The sequence below is a fragment of the Pleurodeles waltl genome, chromosome 3_1, assembly GCF_031143425.1.
Source record: "Pleurodeles waltl isolate 20211129_DDA chromosome 3_1, aPleWal1.hap1.20221129, whole genome shotgun sequence".
Classification (NCBI taxonomy): domain Eukaryota; kingdom Metazoa; phylum Chordata; class Amphibia; order Caudata; family Salamandridae; genus Pleurodeles; species Pleurodeles waltl.
In genome coordinates, this window is record NC_090440.1 from 1,632,948,704 (window position 1) to 1,632,973,873 (window position 25,170).

The window sequence follows — 25,170 nt, forward strand, 5'->3', positions numbered from 1 at the left end:
CTTGTGGGATACAGTTGCGCAAGCCCTGCCGCAGATACCGAAGGAGCCTGTGCTATCGTCTCCCAAGCGGTGAACAATCGGAGAGACGCGGCAATGTTCACAATCTGTTGTGGGCTGGATACGACCAACTCTCTGGCCAGATCGGTTGCTACGACAGTGGCCTTGCGGCACCATGCCTGGTTACGAACTTCTGGTTTCTCGGGGGATGTCCAACAGTCACTCATAAACATGTCCTGTGATGGCACCAGTGTCTTCGGAGACAAAGCGGACTCGGCCTTGGAGAGATTCAAGGATTCCCGGGCTATGGCTCGGTCCCTCGGTCTTTCCTCAGCCCCTCACCCACCACAATCCGCTTTTCGCCCCTTTTGTGGACACGAAAGGGGCACCCTGTCACGTCCTCCACACAGCCACTGTGCCACGCACGCTGGTCATACTATGCGTGGCCGAGGACGCGGAATCCCATGTGGCCATGGGACAGGGAACCAGAGGTCTGTTTAGTCCACCTCTGCCCCCGCTGCAGCCTCCAAACCCTCCTAGTCTGTCCCCTCACTCCCGTCTAGTTGGTGGCAGGATTTGCCATCACCTGCCCCACTGGGACCATATCACCACAGACTGGTGGGTTTTGCAGATTGTTCGAAAGAGCTACTCCCTCCCTTTCAAATCTGCTCCACCGCACATGCCATCATCCTTCAATCACCTTCCAGAGGATCATTTGGCGCTTCTCTGCCAGGAAGTTGCGGCTCTCTTGGCCAAGGGAGCTTTTGAAAAGGTCCCTGTGCCAGAAGTAGGTCGTGGTCCCCGCTACTTTCTGATACCAAAGAAGGACAAGGGCTTACGTCCTATCCTAGACCTTCAGGACCTAAACTACTTCCTCAAGAAGGAGAAATTCAAAATGCTCACCCTGGCTCAGGTTCTGTCTGCCTTAGACCCAGGAGACTGGATGGTAGCGTTGGATTTGCAGGATGCTTATTTCCACATCCCCATCCTGCCTGCCCACAGACGTTACCTACAATTTGTGGCAGGTCACAAGCACTTTCAGTTTACCATGCTCCCCTTCGCCTTACCAGCGCCCCACGGGTGTTCATGAAAGTGATGGTGGTTGCAGCTCATCTGCGCAGGTTTGGGTTTTCAGTCTTCCCCTACCTCGACGACTGGCTGTTGAAGGCGGACTCCCCCCCAGAAAGTCATCTCCCACCTTCAGACTACGGCGAACCTCCTGCACATGCTGGTGTTCACTATCAACATGCCGAAGTCACACCTGACTCCCTCTCAGTCGCTCCCTTTTATCGGGGCAGTTCTGGACACAGTGCAGTTTCAGGCTTATCCTCCCAACAAACTAGTCCAAGACATTCATGCTATGATTACGATCTTTCGGCCTTGGTCTTGGGTTTCGGTGAGATTGACTCTGAGGCTGCTGGGCCTCATGGCCTCCTGCATCCTGCTAGTAACACATGCCAGATGTCAGATTGCAGGCTCTGCAGTGGGACCTGAAGTTCCAGTGGGCGCAGCATCAGGGGAATCTGTCCGACCTGGTCCAGATCTCGGAGGGAACTGCAAAAGACCTGCAGTGGTGGCTTTCGAATCCAAATTGGGCCAACAGCAGATCCCTCTCCCTTCCCCAACCAGATCTCTCTGTAGTGACAGATGCGTCACTTCTGGGTTGGGGTGGCCACATGGGAGAGGCGGAGATCAGAGGCCTCTGGTCTCCGGCGGAGTCGGGCTCCATGTAAATCTGCTGGAGCTCCGGGCGACCAGGCTTGCGTTGAAAGCATTTCTTCCCTCTCTCAAAGGGAAAGTAGTGGAAGTGTTCACGGACAATACTACTGCCATGTGGTACTCCAACAAACAGGGCGGAGTAGGGTCCTGGACCCTTTGTCTGGAGGCACTACGCCTCTAGACATGGCTGGAACATTACCCTGATGGTTCAACATTTGGCGGGCTCCCTCAGCACCGGTGTGGACGAACTCAGCCGTCGATGCACAGCCAATCACGAATGGCCTCTCCATCCGGAGGTGGCGCAAGTTCTCGTTCAGCAGTGGGGAGATCCTTGGTTAAATCTGTTCACCTCCGCAGAGAACGCACAATGTCAGCTGTTTTGTGTGTTGGAGTTTCCAAGGCGGCACTAGCTCTGAGACGCTTTTCGTCTCAAGTACAACTCCGGCCTCCTTTACGCCTTCCCGTCTATCCCTTGTCTGCCCAGAGTTCTTATGAAAATCAAGAACGACCGGCCCCAAGTCATCTTGGTAGCTCCGGACTGTGCTCGAAGAGTGTGGTATCCAGAGCTACTAAGCATGTCCATCAATCCTCCGCTTGTCTGTCGCAACAGGGGACGGTTCTTCACCCGAACCTGTCCAACCTCCCCCTTTATGCTTGGAGATTGAGCGGCAACAGTTGACAGCTTTTGCCCTTCCAACCGAAGTCTGCAATGTTATCTTGGCAGCCAGGCGTCCATCGACTGAAACTGTATATGCCTGTCGTTGGAATAAATTTGTGACATGGTCTACCAACAAGTCTGTTGATCCCCTTTCTGCCCCTCTGTCAGAGGTTCTACTGTTCATTCTTTCTTTAGCCCAGCAGGGCTCTGCTTTGGGCACCCTTCAGGGGTATTTATCTGCCATTTCGGCTTTCTTGGCTTCCTGATCAGCCCTCACTCTTTAAATCTCCTATTCTGAGTAGGTTCCTAAAGGGGCTCACCCATTTATGTCCTCCCACTTTATTTATCATGCCTCAGTGGGACCTTAATCTTGTACTTACTTAATTGATGTGTACCCCTTTGAGCCAATGCATAATTGTCCCTTGCGGCTCCTCACCTTCAAAACTGTCTTTCTGGTCAATATCACCTCTGCTCGCAGGGTGAGTGAGCTTCAGGCCCTTTCTTCAAAACCTTCAAACTTGTCTGTGCTCCCTGATATAGTAGTGTTGCGCACTAGAGTTTCCTTCCTTCCTAAGTTGGTTACACCCTTTCATGTAGGGCCAGTCCATCACTTTGCCCACCTTCTACGCACCCCCACATCCTTCCCATGAGGAGGAGAGACTCCCCTGTCTGGACCCAAAAACAGGGTTGGCGTTCTACCTCAATCGTACTAAAGATTTCCGGGTAGACGATCAACTCTTTGTTTGGTATGTGGGTGTGAAAAAAGGGAAGACGGCGCAAAAACGTACCATCTCTCGATGGGTGCTTCTTTGCATCAAAATGTGCTACGCTTTGGCCAAGAAACAACCTCCTGAAGGCTTGCATGCTCATTCCACCAGAGCAACTGCTGCTTCCACTGCGTTAGCACGCTGAGTTCCTGTCCTGGATATCTGCCAGGTAGCACCGTAGGCATCCCTGCATACGTTTGCTAAGCATTACTGCCTGGATAGTCAGGTCCGTCGAGATGGTTATTTTGGTTGTTCGGTCCTGCAGGAGTTTCTAGTAAGATCTTGGTTCGGAGCCCACCACCGAGGATGGTATTGCTTGGGTATCTATTCTAAGGTAACACATTTGCAACTAGAAGTCTCTATCAGATGTACAAGTTACTTACCTTCGGTAATGAAATATCTGGTAGAGACATATTCTAGTTGCAGATTTCTTACCGCCCACCCATCCTCCCTGCTTGCGAACTGATTTCTAGGGTCAGGGATTCCCCCTTTCAGGTCCTTAGCTCTGGCGCACCAATCTCAGTGTTCTTAGCGGCTCTGCGCTCTGGGGTGGAAAGTCGTTAAAAGAAACTGACGTCACTGCACGAGGGCGGCGTCTATGTACTACTCCTGATGTCATCACGGCTACACCCTCTTTGTGCCTCCTTCCTGAGGGGAGGGGGGCACATCCCTAATCCTATTGGGGGAATCCTCCAATCTCAAGATGGAGGATTTCTAAAGGCAGGGGTCACCTCAGCTCAGCACACCTTAGGGGCTGTACTGACTGGTGGGTGACTCCTCCTTGTTTTTCTCACTATCCTCTCCTGCCTTGCTGCCAAAAGTGAGGGCAGTGGCCAGAGGGGCGGGCATCTCCACTAGCTGGGGTGCTGTAACAAAAGGCAATAGCCTTTGAGGCTCACCGCCAGGTGTTACAGTTCCTGCAGGGGGAAGTGCGACGCACCTCCACCCAGCACAGGCTTTGTTTCTGTCCGCAGAGAGCACAAAGGCACTCACCCCAGGGGGGCAGAAACTCATCTCAGTGGCAACCTGGCACTGACCAGTGAGTCCTGCACTGAAGGATTGGGTAAATTAGAGGGGGCATCTTCTAAGAGGCCCTCTGTGTGCATTTTGTAATAAATCCCACACTGGCATCAGTGTGGGTTTATCATTCTGAGAAGTTTGATACCACACTTCCCAGTGTTCAGTGTAGCCATTATGGAGCTGTGGAGTTAGTTTTTGACAAACTCCCAGACCATATACTTAATATTGCCACACTATACTTACAATGTCTAAGAATGGACTTAGACACTGTAGGGGCATATTGCTCATGCAGCCATGCCCTCACCTGTGGTATATTGCACCCTGCCTCAGGGCTGTAAGGCCTGCTAGAGGGGTGACTTACCTATGCCACAGGCAGTATTTTGTGTGCATGGCATCCTGAGGGGGATGCCATGTCGACTTTGCCTTTTTCTCCCCACCAACACACACAATCTGCAATGGCTGTGTGCCTGTGCTAGGTGAGGGGTCCCTTAAGGTGGCACAACACATGCTGCATCCCTTAGGGACCTTCCCTGGTCACGGGGCCCTTGGTACCACTGGTACATTTTACAAGGGACTTATCTGTGTGCCAGGGGTGTGCCAATTGTGGAAACAATGGTACATTTTTAGTGAAAGAACACTGGTGCTGGGCCTGGTTAGCAGGGTCCCAGCACACTTCTCATTCAAGTCAACATCAATATCAGGCAAAAAGTGGGGGGTAATTGCAGTAGGGAGCCATTTCCCTACACCTTGATCCTGAATATTGTGCAGACTGGGTATTGTCCCAGGTTTACTGCACACCATTGTCTATTCCACCAAGGTCATCCGCTTCTCATCGCGACCTTCTAAAGGCGGAAGTCACCATCCTGTTGCTAAAGAAGGCGGTGTAACCTGTTTGCCCTCAACCAACGGGGAGAAGGCATTTACTCCAGGTACTTTCTCGTGTCAAAGAAGGGCAAGCAAAAGTTCAGACCCTTTCTCGATCTCAAGCTCATCAACAAATGAAATCGAAAGTAAGAGTTCAAAATGCCGGCCTTACACCAAATATACCCCCAGATTCACAAAGGATACTGCTTTGCTCCATTGACCTGCACAATGCCTACTTTCGTATTTCCGTCGCAAGGAAGCATGCGAAGTTCCTAATATTCGTTGTGGGGCAAGATCACTAAGAATACACTGCACCTTGAACGAAAACCTCCTGAAAGTCGGTTACATCATCCTACTGTTAGGTCTCAAGTCAGCACCCATAACTTTCTCCAAGTGTATGGCTACGGTGGCAGCACATCTACGAAAGCACCAAATCTTTGTCTTCTCATATCTGGACGACTGGCTGATCAAGGTGTCCACCTTTCCAGAATCCAACTGCATTTCAAATGGACTTGCGATCTTTCATTGGTTGGGTCTTCATGTCAACGTTTTCAAGTCCACGGCAACACCAGTCCAGAAGTTGCACTACTTAGGGGATACCATTGTCATGCTTCACGAAAAGGTGTGTCCTTTGGAGGAACAACGCTTATCCATTCTCCAGAAGTGTCGCACTCTCAAAACATTGCATCATCCAACAGTGCGCACAATCTTCTCACTTCTCAGCTCCATGGCTTTCTGCATCTTTCTTACTCCCAACGCTCGCCTCCACATGCAACCTCTCCAAGAGTTCCTAGAGGACTAGTGGGATCAGTTGGCGGGAAACTGGGAAGACAGTATCACTCTGTCCTTTCATGCAATCAAATCCCTTAACTGGTGGTGTTCTCCAAGCAATCTCCTACTAGGGATGCCTTTTCGTCAAGAAGTTCCAACACAGACCATTATGATGGAGTCCTGTCTGCTAAGATGGGGAGCCCACATGGGTCACCTGCAGATCCAAGGCTCATGGTCTTTGACTTAGATGACATACCACATCAATCTCCTTAAACTCTGTGCAATTCATTTAGCACTTGAGGTCTTTCACCCTTCTTTCAACACCAACACCCTCCCAGTTCAGACGGACAGTACAACCCACTTGTACTACCTGAACAAGCAGGCGGAACCAAATCCAGAATCATGTCACAAGAGGCCTATATGATCTGGCATTGACTCTTTGCCAGGAATTTGAAGATAATAGCAACTTACCTTCCAGGCTTTGAGAATGTACAGGCAGATGCACTCAGCGGGGCTCTTGACGTAAACCACAAGTGGGTATTGAAAGAAGATGTCTCTCAAAATATCTTCCAATAGTGAGGCACACCTTCGATCGACCTCTTTGCCACAGCAGAAAACAAAAATGCTGCAACTTTTTTACCATCCAGAATCATTGGGGAAAGCCGTATGGATTGAATAGTCCAACACATTTCTTTATGCCTTTCCACCAATTGCGCTGATCCCTGCAGTACTCCTCAAACTCTCAACATCCAGGATAATCCTCATCGCACCAAAGTGGGTGAGGCAATGGTGGTTCCCGGACCTTCTTCACCAGTCACTCCGTCCACATCTCAGGATGCCAAGCAGGCCATACCTCCTCACGAAATTCAACGGCCAGATGACACCCCAACCTCTCCTTGAATTTGGCAGCATGGCACCTGAGCTAGTACAGTATGAGCTCTTAAACCTATCACAGGACTGGATGGAGATCCTGAAAGAGGCAAAGCTGCCCATCCACCTTATCTGCATATGCCTTCAAATGGAAGAGATCCTGCAGCTGGTGTTCCTCCAAGAAGATAGACCCTACATCTTGTCAGGAGGTTGTCATTCTCCCATATTTGTTGCACCTTGCTAAATCTGGCCTGCAATTCTCTTCCATTAAAGTCCACCTGGCAGCTTTCACTGCATACAGGAAACGTCCTTCACAAACCTCTTTCCTTAAACTCCAGGTCATCAAAGATTTTCTAGAGGTGTTAAAGAAGGTCTTTCCTCCTGTTAGGCACCCTTCTCCACCATGGGAGCTTAACGTGGTCCTTTGACATCTCATGCAACAACCACTTGATCTCATATACAAAGCATCTCTCCAACACCTCACTTGGAAAACTGCTTTCTTTGTGGCAATTACATCAGCACACAGGGTTAGCGAGATCCAGGCCAGGCCCTCTGTGCTCATAAACCATACACAGTCTTCCACTCTTCCAAAGTAGTTATGAGGATCTATCCTAAATTTTGACCTAAACTTATTTCTGGTTTTCTTATGAACCAGACTATTTCTTTACCAACTTTCTTCCAAAATCCATCTGCTCCTGCGCAGAGAGCACTTCACTCTCTGGATGTAAGGAGGGTTTTTAAGTTTTACCTGGACAAAAATAAATCTATCTGCAGATCACAACAATTGCTTGTTAACTGTGGTCTGGTTTGCACAGGTCTTGTCACCTCCAAACAGTCACTCTCAATGTGGATTGTCTTGTGTATTCTGTACTGTTTTCAGCTAGCTAATAAGGCTCTTGCTGGCAGACCAGAAGCACACACCACCAGGGGCAAGTCAGCTACGACTGCCTTGATGAGAAATATCCCCTTGGCAGATATTTGCACAAGGAGGTCAGTCCACACATTCCCTAAGCATTACTGTTGTGATTCTGATGCTGGGACAGATGCTGAAGTAGGGAAGGTTTACCTCAAATCTCTTTGCTTGACTAACTATTTTGCTAACCGCTTTCAGTGGGGATAGGCTTGTTACTCTGTTCAATGCTTATGACTTTACATGCAAATTCTCTAGGATAGAAGGTATAGTTTCTCACCTGTAACTCTGGTTTCCTTGTAGGAGTATTTCCATGATAGTACTAAGCAACTCTACCTCCCCTTTGGTGGACTAGACAAAATAATATTCAGGCTTCTCTGTAAATCAGCTTGTACCACCTACAAAAAGAACTGAGGTAGCTGCCTCTGACTAGACATGATGGGATATTGGAGGTCCCCTGGTTCTTAAAGACTCTGGCCCTCATTACGACTTTGACCGCCGAAGCCGCGGGCGCCACAATACCGCTAGTGCTGCCAGTATTGGTGGCACCCTATTTTGACATGACTGCTGAGCCAGCTGTTTCCGTCCGCTGGCCTGGTGGAAATGTCACATCAACAATGAAGCTGGCTCATAATAGAGCCGGCGGCAATGTTGATGTGCAGCGGGTGCTTTAGCACCCGTCGCACATTTCACTTCCCGTAATTGGGGCTGTGCCTGGGGCCCCTGCATTGCCCATGCCAAGTGCACCCCGAGTCCACCTTACCGCCAGCCTTTCCATGTCGATGTTTACTGCCATGGACAGGCTGGTGGTTGGGGACTCATAATCGCCAGTGTATTATGACCGCCTGGCGGAATAGTGGAGGGGCCGGCGGTATGACCGTGGCTAATACCCCATAGTCATAATACACTGGCGGAACACCGCCAGATTATTGGCGGTGTTACCGCCAGTGTTCCGCCGGCCGCCAGGGTCGTAATGAACCCCACAGTCTCCTTTTTTTGTTCCTTTATAATGGCAGCCTATGGGCTACACTGCCCTGCACTCCTTCATCCTTATCTTATATTACAAAAGGGCTTGTGAAAGATTTATTTTCTGTTATTTTACAAACTATTCATGTATTTGAGTCCATGTCTCTTTGGTCTATTTCCCTTTTGTATCAACAAGATGAATAATTTTTACCACACTAGTAAAATCCTTTAGGCTGCATAATAACATTCTTAATTGACTATGCAGGCCTTCTTGAAGAAAGGCGAACATCAACACTTAAGAATACATATTGGAACTATTTAACACTTATTATTATCATAGGAATACCCTTACGAGAGAACTAGAGTTCCCGGTAAGAAACTATACCTTATTGTGTATGTGCTCCTTATTCATTCTATCCATTTACGCAGAGAGCTGCTTGCTTTATGCAGCACAACGACCCTCACTTTTCTCTCTGACACTTTGACTCAGTAGTATAGCCACATTATCCTTTTTGTTAGTGCTTTGATAAGAAAAACTAATGGGAATCTCTTTGAGCAGAATTTCGGCCCATTAATTGTAATAGTTCTGAGGGGTAGAAGGCTGCTGCTCTGTAGGTCAGGATGTTGAGAACTTCAACATTAACACTCCCTAGCTTCAGCATTGCGTTTTGGAAAGAAGCACCGTGTGTGATGTGCTCAGTCCTCAAATATCCAGCACGAAATGCTTTGCAGCACAAAGTATTGCTCAGAAGCAGAAGAGTGACCCACCACAGTGGCTTCCCACTACCGAGACCAGGCCTCATTCCAGTGCAACATTAACAAAAGATACAAAACTGAGTTCTAATGTCATCATGAACAACAGTTCATGTTTTCCTTCATCACTGGTGGGAGTGGTTGATGCCAGCAAGATCCTTAGCGAGAACCTTCATGTTCCCCTCATCATCCTTCCTCTCCGCCATCATTGCGGCCAGCCCAGAGTCGGTGTGTGTTTTGCAGCAAGGATGCACACTCTGTTGATCTCAGTTAGGCTGTACTTATGACTGTACCATCCTTTTTACCATTGGTCTGGTAACTGTTGAGCTTCTTTACCTCCTGTAGAACCTCAACTTTGGATCTCTCAATTTTGCCTGCTGTTGGTGATTTTTTTGGTGTATTGAACTCTTCAGCAGCTCCCCTTAACCTCAGGAGACCAGTGACATGGGCTTGGAGATCCACCCTGGTATCTTTTCTCTCTGAGCCCCAAAACTGTTGGAGATTCAGTCACTGATTTCCCAAAGTCTTTTCATCATCCCATGTGATGATGAATAAACGCAAGTAGGGTGAGAAAGGTATTTATAGAGCCGTTCCCAGTGCAACATGCCTATAATATACATGAACGACGTGTGGGGGCTGAAGGTTCACATTTAGGTAACCTTGAGAGGAGGAGTTCCAGATAAGATATTGCAGCGGGATAGGCGGGTAGCATACTCTCCTCACCACTGGTATAAGGCTACCTTGAGATAACACACTGTATGTGACCACATAAATAAACACTGCAGATACGTTGTTTATGTTTATCTTTTACCTCTTGGAAGGAATCCTTCAGGGAAAACTGTACTTAGAAAATGGTCAGATTGGTTCTGAGGACAGCCCACTGATTCAAAAATACACTATATAGTGGCTTAATATGTCACCTGAGCAAAGGTAGGGAGGGAGGTATGCCACATACCTTGGTACTTTCATGTTTTTAATCCTGTATGAGACAGGACCGATGATAAAATATTCTGTTGTATTCCTGTCTCAATGCAATTTTAAAATCTTTTTCCGTGGCCGATCTTATGTACAAAAAAAAGCTCAAGATGAAGCAGCCCTGTATTAATACAATGTGGGTGAAGGAGCGTCTCTATGATGAATTATCTGGAGGTCCATTTTCAAATCTTGGTGACCTTGTCTTAATCACTTGGGATTTGCTTGTGTGACCAAATGTCGGCCTGTGTCTCCTCAGAGGGTCTAGCTGAGACAGTTGGCCTGCCCCCCTTATATTCTTTGAACCTTTATTTGATCTTTCCTTGTTTTTTCCCTCTGGCTTCTGCTGACTGCCAGGGAACTGCCCAGTCTGTACAGTACACTGGGAGCAGCAGAAACGTCAGTGTAATGACTAGGTGTTTGAGTTGCTGTCCGCTCTTCTTTACCAGTGGCATCTTTCATTTGTCTCCATGGGGCACTTCACCTGTCTCAACCCCAAAGAGACTAATATGCCATTGATAATGCTGCTTATGAGGGCTGCATTCTGGTTTACCGGTGCTCATGAGGCCCACTGTCCTAAAAGCTAGCCTGCAATGCTAGCCTGTCAGGGGGAGAGGAGCCCATACACCGGGGAATTAATGAGAAGAGGTTTCAGCAGTTCACCCACAAAGCCAGTGTTCTTGAGAGTTGACAAACTCTCTTATTCCAGCCGAGCAGGCCTCGCATGCCACTCTATCTGCAGCGCATGGATTGCTTTCTCTGCGGGCCTTCTCTAGCAAGCAGTGTGTGTTGTGTGAGGGTGGGGGGGGGATTGGGCTCTGTTGCTTCCTCCAGAAGGCGCTACCTTTGTTGCAGCCTTATCCCAGCTGCACAGTATGCATTGTTCTCTCACAGATGGGCCTCTCAGAGCACTGTGTCATCTCAAAGCTGTCCTCTTGCTGTGGTCAGCCCTTTTTGTGCCTGATGTTCGACCACTGCAGCAGTGACGGCCCCTCTCCGCCTCAAATAAGTCCCAGTTGACTGGGTCTCAGACATAGTGGGCTCTGCACCGCTTCCCAAAATGGCTACGGTGTGGTCTGAGGAGACTTCCCTGCCGGTTTTCCACACCAAAGCCTGGCAGTCTCAGTCTTGTTCCCAGCCGGTGTCAGGGACTCTGTGCTGCTGGTGCCCACTAGTCAGGCAGAGGCCGCTGATGTCAGTTGATTACATCAAGTAGTGAAAATCACAGCACATGGCTCCTATTTATTCCATTCCTTATCAGGCGACCCTTAAACCCACTTTATAACTAGTGACATATGAAGTTGACTAAAACTACCAGGTGCAGATGTCTCTTAATTCCTGCACAAATCTATGCAACGTGTGTATTTTTTCCAAGTGACCTTCTTAGTTAACCATGCATGTCCAATAAAGATGTAGATATCCTCATCATCGAAGCACAACATGCAAATGTAATGCAGTTGTATAACTGTTTATCCTTCAAAAATGAGGAAGAGCACATTTTTTTATCCAAAACAGCATACAGTAGAGTCTAAAAAATAAAATTGGTCAATTAGATCAAACCTGCTGTGGTAGTTGTAATCTTTTCATTCTGTATTTTTCTGTTTTCCTGTGTGTTCTGCCAAGAGGAGTCCTTCTGAAAAGACTTGTTTCACTAGATATCCTTTGGTAACACGTTTTCCTGAAGGGTGATTTTTATCTGTGGTGTGGGCAATTCATCATTTGCTGTGGTGGTTGCCCATACGAATTAATTCAAGGATTGGTTCTGTCATCACAAAGAGTAGGGACAGTAAAGCTTTAAAACATTTTAGATTTCACCTAATGAAAGGGAATATTTTCTCAAGGTGAACAATGGCTGGAAGTCAGTGTCCATTAAATTTTTTTTTATCAAACTGAAGTAACCTTGCTGATACCTGATAGAATGCGGAGACGTTCATGGTACCAGCATACTGCAATAGCCAAACAGAGTTAGCTCTGAAAGCTGCTTACTAAAAAATTGTGATAAAAGTTTAAACCTTAGCTATAGTAATCACATTATGAAAACAGTCTTTGCTATAAGTGACGAACTGCCCAACTTGATAATCACGAACACATGCTTGCTATTGGTGGCAGAACAAATTAAATTGGAACGCATCACCTCTTCTCCTGGGTCCTCCACTGGCTGCTCCTAATTGAAGCCAGGACTCATGCACAATGCAAAACAGGTTCAAATAAGTACTACCACTAAAGACACTTCTCACTAAATACTACCACTTATAAAACCAGGAATAGTTCCTCTCTCCGACTTCATGTGTTGGAAGGGACAGCATGATTAATGTCTGGAGACCTGGAGTTAATGATTATTTGGTTGAATAGGGCAGCACCTGTACTTGGAGTATTCGTTTATCATGTTGAAAGAAATGGAAATGTAGAGGATATATTTAATAGGGAACATATTCACAATAAATAGATCACTGCATAAGAGTTGAACCCCCAATCCCAGGTCTTACTAACTCTTAAATGTATGTTTGTTTCAATCTGGAGAAGACTCGTAATATCCATAATTTATTTAAAGCACGTTGGTGAAACAAAAAAGGCTCCAAAGGGACCTTCACGGTATTTGGATTACCTATCATCACTTCATCCAGAGGCGCGTAGAAATATGTACATCAAGCAAATAGGGATTTAATTTAAGTGGGTTTCTTGATTTCATTTTATTACATGCTGTATCATTTGCTTGACATAGTTTCCCTTGTAAGTTCAAACCCTGGATTCATGAGTTCACAGGATATGAGTGTGTGAGGACCTCTCTATTGTTCAGTGAAATATAACACACAGTATAATTACTGATCTTGGGACAAAAAGAAAAAGGTAGAGACTATGAGGCAAATAAAACGTTTTAAATATGCATTCTGCAAATCTGTTGTGACATATGTTCTTTGTTTGTCAAGAATTCAGGTACTGCTCAAGTCTTCAGTTTAGTTGCAGAACGACGCAAGAAATTTCAAGAGATCATTAATCGCAACAGTAGTGAAGCAGGTGCAGCAGTACGACCAAAGCCTACAACAATGAAATGGTCGGCTCCTGGATCAACGCCTCAACTTACTACAGTAATCCTGGAAGTCAAGGAAAGCATGCTGTCATTGCTCATTAAGCTGCACAGTAAACTCTCAGGGAAACCAGATTCCTACTCTCCTCCATGGCTTGATGATCCAGAAGTGCTAAGCCAGCCAAATTTAACCAAATATTCTCATGGTGCTGGGACTACTGCTGTTGAAAGAATATTGCTGAAAACTGCAATGCAAAGTAGACTGAACAAGCGCAGCATTGAAGAAGTATGTAGGAAAGCTGCTCCTCCAGTTCCCCCAAAGAAGGCCAGCCCCGCAGAAAAGAAAACTTTGGATAAAGAAGAAAGGTAATATGTAATAGAATATTTGAACAGCATATCTTGTAAGCAGTGATTCCAGGAAAGACTTTGCATCCATGGGGTTCTGTTTCATGTAATGCTTTGTGAAGTTCAAAGCAGATATCCTAGTGTTGTTAACAGTTTGTGGTGATCTGTGCTTTTCATAGGTTTGTGGTTCTCCTGTTAGCTGTTTTGAGTATAAATCCAGCAGAACAGCTATTTTTATTACCATTCAAATGGATACCTTACAGATTCTCAAATGCTAAAATTATGCCAGGCAGATCAGCACACCAGGACTGCAAATAAGTCTGTGGGGTGTGATAAACACAGATTTGCCTTGTTGTGTGTAGGGTATAACAAAGGCTAAACTGATTTTAACCCTGGCTTAAGTTTGCAGTTCCCTTTGTCTTTATAATTAGCAGAAGGAGTTCACAAGAAGACTGAAATAAAACAAGGCAATAATTAATAAGTAATACTTCTTTCTGTGTTCTTCTGGTTATAATTATTGTAGCATTTGTGGTCAAATTCCCTATGCAAGTCTAGGAGGGCATTCTTATAGCCTTTCCAAACAGATGATGACGTGCTCATTGTGGCTGAAAATGAGGGTTATTGTGGCCCTGTTTTAGACCACCACATCAGATCAGTTCCCCTACTCCCAGGTATTATTTTAGGTAAAGCCAGTCATTCCTAAGAGAGCCGTGCCAGGTCAAAAGACTAAGGGCCTTATAGAGCCTTATTGGAGTTTGGCAGACAGGATACTCTGCCAAAGACATGGCAGAGTAACCTGTTTGCTTAAGGCTCTCTTCCTACACTCTATTTAGACCCGTATTTCTGACAGTAGAGCCTACAATGGCTCTTCTGACAGTAACCTTTATAACACTGCCTAATTGATGTTGGGCCATTGGTCATAATACCTCAGACTGTTCATACTATTTAGGGCAGATGACAGAAAGCTGTCTGGAAGACAGACCACAAGTACAACTTTAAACAGGCACTGGAAACCTTGGGCAATGAAAGTGGCAACTTTTAAAGTTGCACTTTGCCCACTGGTGACATTAAATTTGATTTATCCACTAAATCAGACTTAATGCACTGATTCTTTTGATAACTTTTGATAACAGCTTTAGTAGTCCTATTCAGAAGTTAGCACAGCCGGGATATAAGCCTGTAACTCTACTTGCCAATGCCTTTCCACAGTAAAAACAACAATTTTAGGGTTTTTACTGCTGGAATATATATAAAAGTACATGTTCCACATTTTAATATACAGCATCCTGCCTTAGGGCTCCATAGTCCTACCTTAGGGGTTGCATATATATATTAAAATGGGAGGACTGGGTTTTGCTATTATTTTAAGTAAGCAGTTAACAGTTTTAAACGACCCTTCTAGTCTGCAGTGGCAGTCTGGGAGCCATGTTTCACCTTGTCCCACTCAGGGTGGCACAATAAGTGCGGCAGTCCACAAGGGGACACTGTTATGTACAGGCCCTGGGTACCCCTAGTACAATATAGTAAGGACTTAAAATTAAGTTAGGCTATGCTAATTGGGGACAAGCCAATTAAACGTACACCATTTTAAGGGTCTGAACACATGCACTGAGTCCTGTCTAGCAGGGCTCATGGTATTTCAGAGTAATTACACCAGCACCTAGTAGGGGGGAAATATTGGGGTAAACCTGCAAAAAGCCTGTTCCCTTAAAACATTGGACATTGTTTTGGGTTTTTGATAATGTGCACAGTGAAGAAATTAAAATAATTCAATGGTACTTAATGCTCTCATTTTATACTGCACAATATGTCAGAGCAATACTCAAAACCATCCCTTGAGATGGATTGCAATCTCATTACTCCTGTATTGTACAGTATCAGGCAAGAGTACCAGGCAAATATGGTGTCCGTGCATCCTTCTAGAGCCCAAATCTAGTCAACAGTGGCACTGCTTTGACATTTCTGGCAGCATACATTTCCACTGTAGTGGTTGATTAAGGGTGATGGGCAAGTTTAGCCTAAGCATGGATCTACCTTTCCGTCTTTCAGTCTGACCCTTCTATTCGTCAAGGGTCTTTTCTCATCATAGTCTAGTAAACTCTCTGTGATATTTAATAAAGTTCCCTTGAGAGGAAGGCTTTTCCTTCAGGTGTTTTAGTGACTGGAAAAAGACAAGAGATTCAATCAATCAATCAGTGTATTTTTAGAGCGTACTACCACCCGTGAGGGTCTCAAGGCGCTGAGGGGGGGAGGGTGCTTCTACTGCTCAAATAGCCAGGTTTTGAGCCGTTTCCTGAAAGTCAGCAGGTCTTCGGTCTGTCGTAGGGGCAAGGGAAGGGTGTTGCAGGTCTTGGCGGCGAGGTGGGAGAGGGTCTGCCTCCGGTAGTCGCTCTTCGGATGCGGGGGACGGCGGCGAAGGCGAGGTCGGCTGAGCGGAGTTGGCGGGATGGGGTGTAGAAGGTGAGTCGTATGTTGAGGTAGGCTGGACCGGTGTTGTGGAGTGCCTTGTGTGCGTGGGTGAGGAGCTTGAAGGTTATCCTTTTGTTGACGCGGAGCCCAGTGTAGGTCTCCCAGAAGGGGAGTGATGTGGCTGTGGCCGTGGGCATCGAGGATCAGGCGTGCCGAGGCGTTTTGTATGCGTTGCAGTCATTTGAGGAGTTTGGCCTGGGCTCCTGCGTAGAGGGTGTTTCCGTAGTCAAGTTTGCTGCTGACGAGGGCTTGGGTGACTGTTCTTCTTGTATCTGTGGGGATCCATCTGTAGATCTTGCGGAGCATGATGAGAATTTTGAAGCAGTATGAGGAGACAGCGCTGACGTGCTTGGTCATGGAGAGTGTTGAGTCGAGGATGATGCCCAGGTTGCGTGCGTGGTTGGTGGGTGTTGGGGCTGCTCCCAGAGCGGTCGGCCACCAGGAGTCGTCCCAGGCTGAGGGGTTGGCGCCGAAGATGAGGACCTCCGTCTTATCTGAGTTCAACTTCAGTTTGCTGTTCCTCATCCATTCGGCGACGGCCTTCATTCCTTCGTGGAGGTTGGATTTGGCGGTGAGGGGGTCCTTGGTGAAGGAGAGGCTCAGTTGGGCGTCGTCGGCTGATCTTGTACCTTTGATTACATAATACATTTAAGAGGCAAACAGCTGAATTGCCTTTCTGGCAAATATCCGTTAGCCTGTACAAAATGAAAAAACTAACTAATTACTCAGTCTGTGAAAAGATAACTTTAACATTTCCATTCTGCCTTATCCTCACAATTGGTCTATGGGCTTTAAATAGGTTTTAATGACAGACTCAAACCCATCAGGAATAGTATTTTGCTTGGGTGGATCATTAATACAAGAAACTACAACAAAGTTGATGGTTTCCCCCTTTGCTTAATTCTGTGTGTTGTCTTTTGATTTCCGATGGATACTTCCAACCACAGATTTGTTATTTGAATACTGTCCAAGAGTCAGACTAAGGGGCTCATTACGTTCTTGGTGGTTCAGACAGCCATATTATTAACACAGGTAGCCTGACAATGACGGATTACATTATCCAACAAGGCAGCGCTGCCGGATAATGTACCCTGTTTCCCCCAGCCTTTCCAGACAGAGAAAGGCTGGCAGAAGGGGTGCTCCTGGGCCCCTGCACTGCCCATGCACTTGACATGGGCAGTGCAGGGGCCACTGTGCAGTGCCCCGTTGCGCAGGTCGGATCTGCGCGATGGGTGCTGCTGCACCTGCCGCACCGCGGCATTGACAACGGCTCCATGGAGCCGTCAGCAATGTCCTGGCCCAGCAGAATGTTCTTTATGCGGCCAGCGGGGTCTCAACGATGGTGACGGTCTATGGAAAGACCGCCAGCATGAACACGGCGGTGTTTACCGCTGTGTTCATAATGACCCCCTAAATCTTAAAACTTTCCAGCAGTGCTTCTTTGTGCGGCTAGGTGGTGCCACGCAGCTTTGTGGTGGCTCCATACCACCCCGGAAGTGTCAGACTAGATGTGCATACAAGGGCCACCCTTGCATGTTGACATTAGTGCCTTTGTCTCTGTACCTTCTTCTGCTTTAAAATACACCTACTAAAATGTAAAAATGAAATCCATTGTGCTAGGGAACAATGTCCCCTCCTAAATCTACAGGTTTCAAACAGTGCCATGATTGTAGAAAACAGGTATCGGTCACAAAAATGGCCAGGGTGTGTCTCCTGGGTTTTGGGCTGGGAACATGATGCAGAGTTCTACAATAAATATGCCACTAATGCACTTAAAGGTGATGTGGTCCCGGGAAGCAAAGCTGTACATTGGCGAACATAAAACGCCCTACCATAAGTCCTGCTTCCACTTCATGTCGCAGATGCAGACTCGTTTGTGGTTCTGGGGCTATTCCCATAGGAAGTCATCCTTGTGGTCGATAAGCCTAAATTGAAGTCCAAGCTTTGGACCAGTTTGGTGTCCTGTATCGACTCCGATGCAAAGGTCTTCTCCGGCTCTATGACTCACTCCAGCCATTTCTGGCCCATGCTAGTACCTAAGCCAGTGTCGCTAAAAAATTATCCAGTGCTGATTCAGGTGTCCCATCCTGAACTTATGGGTAAGTCTTGATCGACGACATGCTACAAATTTACTGAAGTACAATAGACATCATAGAGTCTGGATTTGTACTAATGCCTCTACCAGGGCGGGCTCAACTGCTAGAGGTCCATTATCTTTTGGCTGTGACTTTAAATAAGGCACACCCCCAAAGAAAGATGATGGTGGGGAAGGGAGATGGTGATTTCTCCCATCATAATGACAAAAATAATTTTGACACAGACTTACAAGAGGCCAATGGCCTTCATACTTCCCATACAGGTTTGGATTTAGCACATGGGCCACCAGTGGAAGAGAGTGCGTGGTTTGCAGTAGTTCTCTGACGGGCAGCTGAAGTCTTAGAGTTGCAGCTGCCTTCAGTCAAGACCCAGACTAACGTTCCTACAGACAATTTGCAGCCTGGCCCAGCTTTGTCTGAGCCTTTGCTTCCCTTTAACAAGACCCTATCTGATACCTTAACAGTCAGTGTTTCAAGGACAGTAGAGCCACTGCATGCTCACTGAGTCTCTTGGCCCCTACCAAGGATTTCCCACTATTAAGAAATTCAGAGGCTACTTCAGGGTCTGGCATATAAACAGCGACAGTCACTGCAAGAGTCTCCCCAGACCTTTACAGGCTAGGCTAGAAGCCTAGGGCTGTCAGGAACATGCAAAACCCCAAGGGCACCAGTCCCACTGCTGCCACAGCCGCTAAGCCGCTTTAGTGTGCTATTATTAGTGCACTTCTATCTCAAAGAGAGCAGGATTAAATTTTTCCTCCAAGTATGGCGATCCATTGCATCTGACCGGTGGTTCATACAAATCGTTCAGCACGGTTGTTCCCTGCTCTTTGATTTTGGTTCACCAAATTCTCCCACACTCCCATCTCACCGTCTTTCAGAAGAGCACCTCTGCAATCTGTTACAGGAGATGCAAGTGTTCCTCTCCAAAGGTGCTATCGAGAAGGTTACAGACTAGGAAAGAGGATTGTTTATCTAGCTGTTGGCATGTGCTGAAAAAAGACCTTCGATTTCTCAATGCCTTCCTGTGGAAGGACAAATTCAAAATATGCTAGGCCCAGTCTGGGCGGTTCTGGACGTTGGGGACTAGGTGGTGTCCTTGGATCTGCAGGATGCACATTTTCCTATGTCTGTCCTGCAGTCCCACAAATGTTACATACACTTCAGGGTCGGCATGGAGCATTTCCTGTTTGCAGTGCTCCCCTTCTGCCTCACGAGCACCTCATCGGTGTTCAATAAGGTGATGGTGGTGGTCATGGAACAACTTAGAAGGGAGGGGACACCAGTTTTCCCCTACCTTGACGACTGACTGCTAAAGGCGGGCTTGCCACAGTCCATCGACTAAGGCGAATCTTTTGACATCATCGGAGCTCAAGGTCAATGAAACAAAGTCACACCTGAATCCATCGCAGAAGCTGCCATTCATTTGAGCAATTCTGGATACAGTGCGGTTCTGGGCCTTTCCTCCTCCGCAACGAGTCAAAGACATTTGGGCTATGATCCCAATGGTTTAACATTGGTCGTGAATCACCGGAGGAGCAGCACTGATGTTTCTTGGCCTATTAGCCTCCTACATTCTCCTTGTCTTTTACGCCAAGTGGCACATTCAGGTTCCACAGTGGGATTTGAAATTCACGTGTAGTCCGAATAAGAAAGATACTGACAGATGTCATCCGATCTTTGAGGAGACTGCTCAGGATCTGTAGAAAAGGCTGGTCAACCGCAATTGGTCCAGTGACGGAATCCTCTCCCTTAGCCACCAAAGCTGATGGTGGTGTTGGATACCTCCCTCCTGGGCTGAGGGGTAATCAGGGTGAGGTGAAGCTCAGAGGACTCTGGTCTTTCAGGGAAGCCCAGTTCCATATCAGTCTTTTGGAGTTGGTGGCCATTCATCCCGCTCCAAAGGCCTTCCTGCCATCCATTACAGACATTTAGCACTTTTCCTTAGAGCTGCTTTGGTGAAAAACAGGCAAACCAATGCCCAAGGCAAAGTGTGCAAGGACCTGAGCAGAACAGCAAAAAAGGGCAAAAAGCACCATTACGTCCCTTGCAGATGACTAGCGTTATCCAAGATGATGTGAAAACTGAAGAATAAACTTTGAGCATTGTGTTTTTTTAACATTCACTTTATCTTTATATTGCCCTACAAACATAATTAATGGCACCTCAACATGAAGCCTTGAGGCAGGGGTTCACTCCTTTCTCATTGAGTGCTACCTCAACTTTAGCTCTGAAAGCTGTTAGATGTGCTGAATCCACACCCCATTGCTTTTCTGGCTGTATGGTCACAGCATCAGGGAGGTTGTTAAGTGTGGATCCCTTTTAAAGACCTTCCAGTAAACACAAACAATGTACAGTGGAAGACATTTTATCTACAAGGCACTCAGCTGATGAAGGTTGAAAAAAGCAGGATCTGTTTCCTGTTCTTTCACTATACCGTATCAGTGCACTAGAGGATACATTGTGTATTTATGCTGTGAATGCCTTTTAACATTAACAACTGATAAACATTTTTCATTAACAACTGCCCTTGCTTTTCAACTATAATGTGCGACCCTTTTGCACCCCTTGCAGGGCATAGTGTTAAGAATCGTACAGCACAGCTTTTAGTGAGTACTCCTGAGACAATGATTGCAGCATGTGGCCAGCCAAGAAGCTCCAAGCTTCTGCTTACCATTTTTTCTTGTGATCTACATCAGAAAACTTGGGTAAGAACCCCATTTGTGAGGATGATTTTCAAAGTGCCACTGTCTAATGCCTGGGATTGATTCAACCTAGAATTATGTATTTATATGTATTTACCTCCATGGCGAAGTTGTTTTATGTGAGAAAAGAGAGAACGGAATGAGGTGAAATAAAAGAATAGAAAATCAAGTAATCTAGTTAATTTAAAGGGTTTCCAGATCCTCTAAGTTCTGATCTCACTTGTGAAACATATAAGTATAATCTGATGGTTTGTTCCAAGCATCTGTTGTTGTTCCTGCCAGTGAAGGGGTTGCAAACCAGGTGGTAGAGTGTTTGGGTTTCAGACTGAAAACTTTTATGAGGTCTTCTATTTGCACAAAATATCAAGATTCTCTTGTGCAAGGTAAAAATTATGTAGACTGGTCTAGTTCTATCAATTCAATATTTATTAGGTAATCACAGACCAACACATCGCTTCTTCAGGGCCAGTACAAATATGATATTGGAATTCAATCATCCAGATGCTGTCACGATTAACCATGATTCAAATGACAATCAAATTGAATAAACAAAGTTTACACATTATTGGCACCCACATAGGAAACTGCATTTACAATTACAAGTAACTAATTGAACACATTATAGAGCGTAATCGGGTAATAGATGCCAGTAATAACAACATGATAATCGTACTAGTAGGTAGACGCGTTGGTTGGTAGCTGTCCTTCAACATCAGTCCCCTGGGGGCCCATTCGGGGCCCACAAAAGTGCAGATCCAGACTGCCAGTCCTGTTCCAGGGTCCATGCTGATGACCTCTGTGCTGGTGCCGCAGCAGAGTTCAGCAGCATTCACACTATAACTGGTTCAGATACCAGTTTCCTAACCCTAGCCGATGTTGGCCTCTGCCAGGTCTGTGTCAAGCAAGACATTACCAAGGGACAGCTAGCAGTGAAAGAATCAAACCCTTAGCCTCTTCAGTGACCCCCAGTATCGCCAGAGGCTGGAGGCAGTTTTCCACTCCTGCTCTGACACTGTCCAGAGACTGAATAATTTTCCTCTGGATGCTAATGATGGAGAGAAGGCAGATAATGCACTCCTCCCTCACCATACAGATGAGCGACTTTGTTGGACTTACTGAGTGCCAAAGGTTAGACACCTCCCCAGAAACCGTTGCACCAGTGGCACAAAAGCACCTGTTGTGCAGTGGTAGTGTGCAAGTTAACACTTCTTACTGTTTAGAGTAAATCTAATTTGCTAACTCAAATATTTCAAACATCTCCCACTTTCTCAGAGTCTCTGTTGCCCTTTATTAAGGCATTCATGGACATCCTCCTGGGTACCTGGCCAAACAATGCTCTTCCCGTCTGGTCAGTCCTCCTTTGTTCAGATGACAGAGGGTGGGCCCCACCTTTCCCCGGTGACTCTAATTTCCTAACTAACAAGACATTCTACTCCTGAAAGCATTGTAGTGCAGGTTTCAGCAAGAACAAAGCTTTCCTTCTAATCCCCCAAACAAGGAATCCAAGCAAATTGACACTTTTGGTAAGAACACCGTTTTCTCAGCCAGCCTGGCCCTAAACACGGTGTCTTTTGAGGGTGGGGGGTTAGGTGCACATAGGTATTGTGGGACATGACCAGTGAGGCCTTCCCAAGGAATATCAGGGCATCCCTTGTCCAAACAATTTAGGATGGTGATCATGAAGCAAAATATGTACTGCCCGCTGGCCTGGATACCTCCAGTTGCATGGACTTTGCTGTTGGCACCAGTGTGCTGCTTAGATCGAATGCTCGGGCTGCAAGCGACTAAGGGCCAGATGTAGGTACGTTGCAAATTGCGACTTGCAATTTGCGAGTCCAAGCGACTCGCAAATTGCAAGTCGCAATTTGCTATGCAGAAAGGTGTCTCAGACACCTTCTGCGAGTCGCTATGGGGTCGCAAAGACCCACCTCATTAATATTAATGGGGTGGGTCGCAATTTGCTCCCCCATAGCGACTCTGGGCACTCACGGGGATGGAGGCCTGCTGGGAACAGCAGACCTCCATGTCCGTGACTGCTTTTAAATAAAGCAGTTTTTTTTTTTCCAAGTGTAGCCCGTTTTCCTTAAAGGAAAACGAGCTGCACTTAGAAAAAAAAAACGAAACCTTTAGTTTCGGATTTTTTTCAGGGCAGGTAGTGGTCCCTTGGACCACTGCCTGCCCTGGAAAAATAATTTTGGGTCCAGTCACAAAGGGGAAGGGGTCCCATGGGGACCCCTTCCCATTTGCGAGTGGGTTACCATCCACTTCAAGTGGATGGTAACTGCGACTCCATTTGCGACTGCATATGCGGTCGCAAATGGAATTGCATACCACTGCGACTCGCAAATAGGAAGGGAACACCCCTTCCTATTTGCGACTCGGAAATGCATTTTGCGAGTCGGTTCCGACTCGCAAAATGCATTTCAGCATATCAAACACGCATTTGCGCGTCGCAAATAGTTTGCTACATCTGGCCCTAGATTCTCTGGTGACTTGCCCTTTGGTAGCTGTAGACACTTTGGTGAGAAACTGATTTGGTGGTGTATCAGTTTAAACGTAGCTATGACAAAGCACAGTCCATGGGAGTATTATCAGCAATTAGCAGCGCCAGCCTTGTCAGCTGGTCCAGCACCCGACCAATACTTTTCATGACAACGGATCCTGTGACAGTTGAAACAGTTCACACCAGCAAGAGATGCAATTTTCTATCTCTTCCTTCTCTACTGCAGTGGCCCTCAAGGCACTCTGATTTGCCCCTTCTGACCTACAGTCACCCGAATCCATCACTTCAGACTGATGAGTTTGGCTTGTTGTTCAAAGGGGCTGTACCCTTCCTTTCATTTTGTCCCCTCTGTATATCCACCATGCACCAGGACAGTTTTTTGCAAACCATGCCTCCATTTAAATGTAGGAAGTCAGCCTCCTCTTGGCGAAGAGTTCCATTTAATGAGTCTGGGCTCGGTGAGAGTGGTTCTTCTCAATACTTCCAGATGTCAGAGAAAAACTGGGGCCTCTGGCCTTTTCTGGACCTTGATCTTCTTGAGAAATGACATGTTTAAGAGTCAGTACTGGGTCTCTTTGATAGATGGTTCTGAGGCTTCTTGAGCCTTGCTGCAAGAATCCTGTGCTTCCCATGTCCCAGGTGATACATGCAGCCCTACAGTGGGAGATCAGATTTCAGTGGGATCAGTTTGTGGGCAGCCTGGTCTGCTTGATCCAGACCTCACAGGATACTGCTTAGGATCTGCAGCGATGGCAGTCAGATGCCATCCTGATGTGTGGCAGGCTACTCCTCTTTTCCCCACTAGACTTCATGGTTGTGACAGACGCCTTGCTGCTGGGTTGGGGGATGAAGCGGATAATCTAAGAGAGGTAGAATTCAGAGGTCTCTGATCTTTAGAAGCCTGTGAGCCACATATCAATCTGTTGGATCTTCGCCAGTCCGGTTGTCCCTGAATTTGTTTTTACTGATCATCAGAGGGAGGCTGGCGCAAGTGCTTATGGACAACACAACTGGCTTGTGGTACTGCAACAAACAGGGTTGAGTGGGGTCTGGGTTCCTGGGTCCTACGCCGTGAGACATTGCACCTTGGGAAATGAATGGATCAGCAGTAGATCTTTTGGTGATCAACCACCTGGCAGGTTTCTTGTACACCCGGGCTGGCAACCTGAGAACACCAGGTTCAAAACTACTGCAGGCTGATGTTTCCTCCAGGTAAGTCTCTAGGAGATGCATTCTAACTACTGTGGGACACGGGCCTCCTGTATGCATTCCTACCCTTCTGTCTCCTGCCTCGAGTTCTAAGAAAGGTTAGGGCAGACTGGCCCAGGTCATCATCATAGCCCCTGACTGCAAGAAGAGCGTGGTAAGTGGAGACCTTGGGCTCAAGTGTGTACCCTCCATTCTGGCTACATTTTAAGGATGACCTCCTATCTAACAGGGGGGTAGGGTCTTAGACATGAATCTTTACAATCTATACCTCCGTACATTGAGATTGAGCTGCAGTAGCTGAGCTCTTTCAAATTGCTGCTATTAGTGGTATATGTCATCCTAGTGGCTGGATATCCTTTAGTGAAATCCATTAATGCTGGACATTGGGAGAAGTCTGTGGTGTGGGATGCAGCATCTTGTTTCGCTAAAGACCAAGCTTTCTGATATGCTGTTCTTTGTTTTGTCACTGGAAGGGCAAGACTTTGTAGTGGGTCCAGTCGCAAGATACAGTTTGGCCATTTTTGTGTTTGGCAGATCAGCCTTCCCTTTTC

General features: G+C 46.7%; 1 protein-coding gene across 4 annotated transcripts in view; it reads left to right on the forward strand.

The window, feature by feature from the left end:
• The window catches only part of UBR3 (ubiquitin protein ligase E3 component n-recognin 3), a 1,605,611-nt gene that overhangs the window by 788,695 nt on the left and 791,746 nt on the right, over positions 1-25,170 (forward strand). For all 4 annotated transcript variants that reach the window (XM_069225311.1, XM_069225312.1, XM_069225313.1 and 1 more), the window contains one exon: positions 13,195-13,658. In XM_069225311.1, the coding sequence (XP_069081412.1) occupies positions 13,195-13,658 (464 nt within the window). The remainder of the gene's footprint in view (positions 1-13,194; positions 13,659-25,170) is intronic.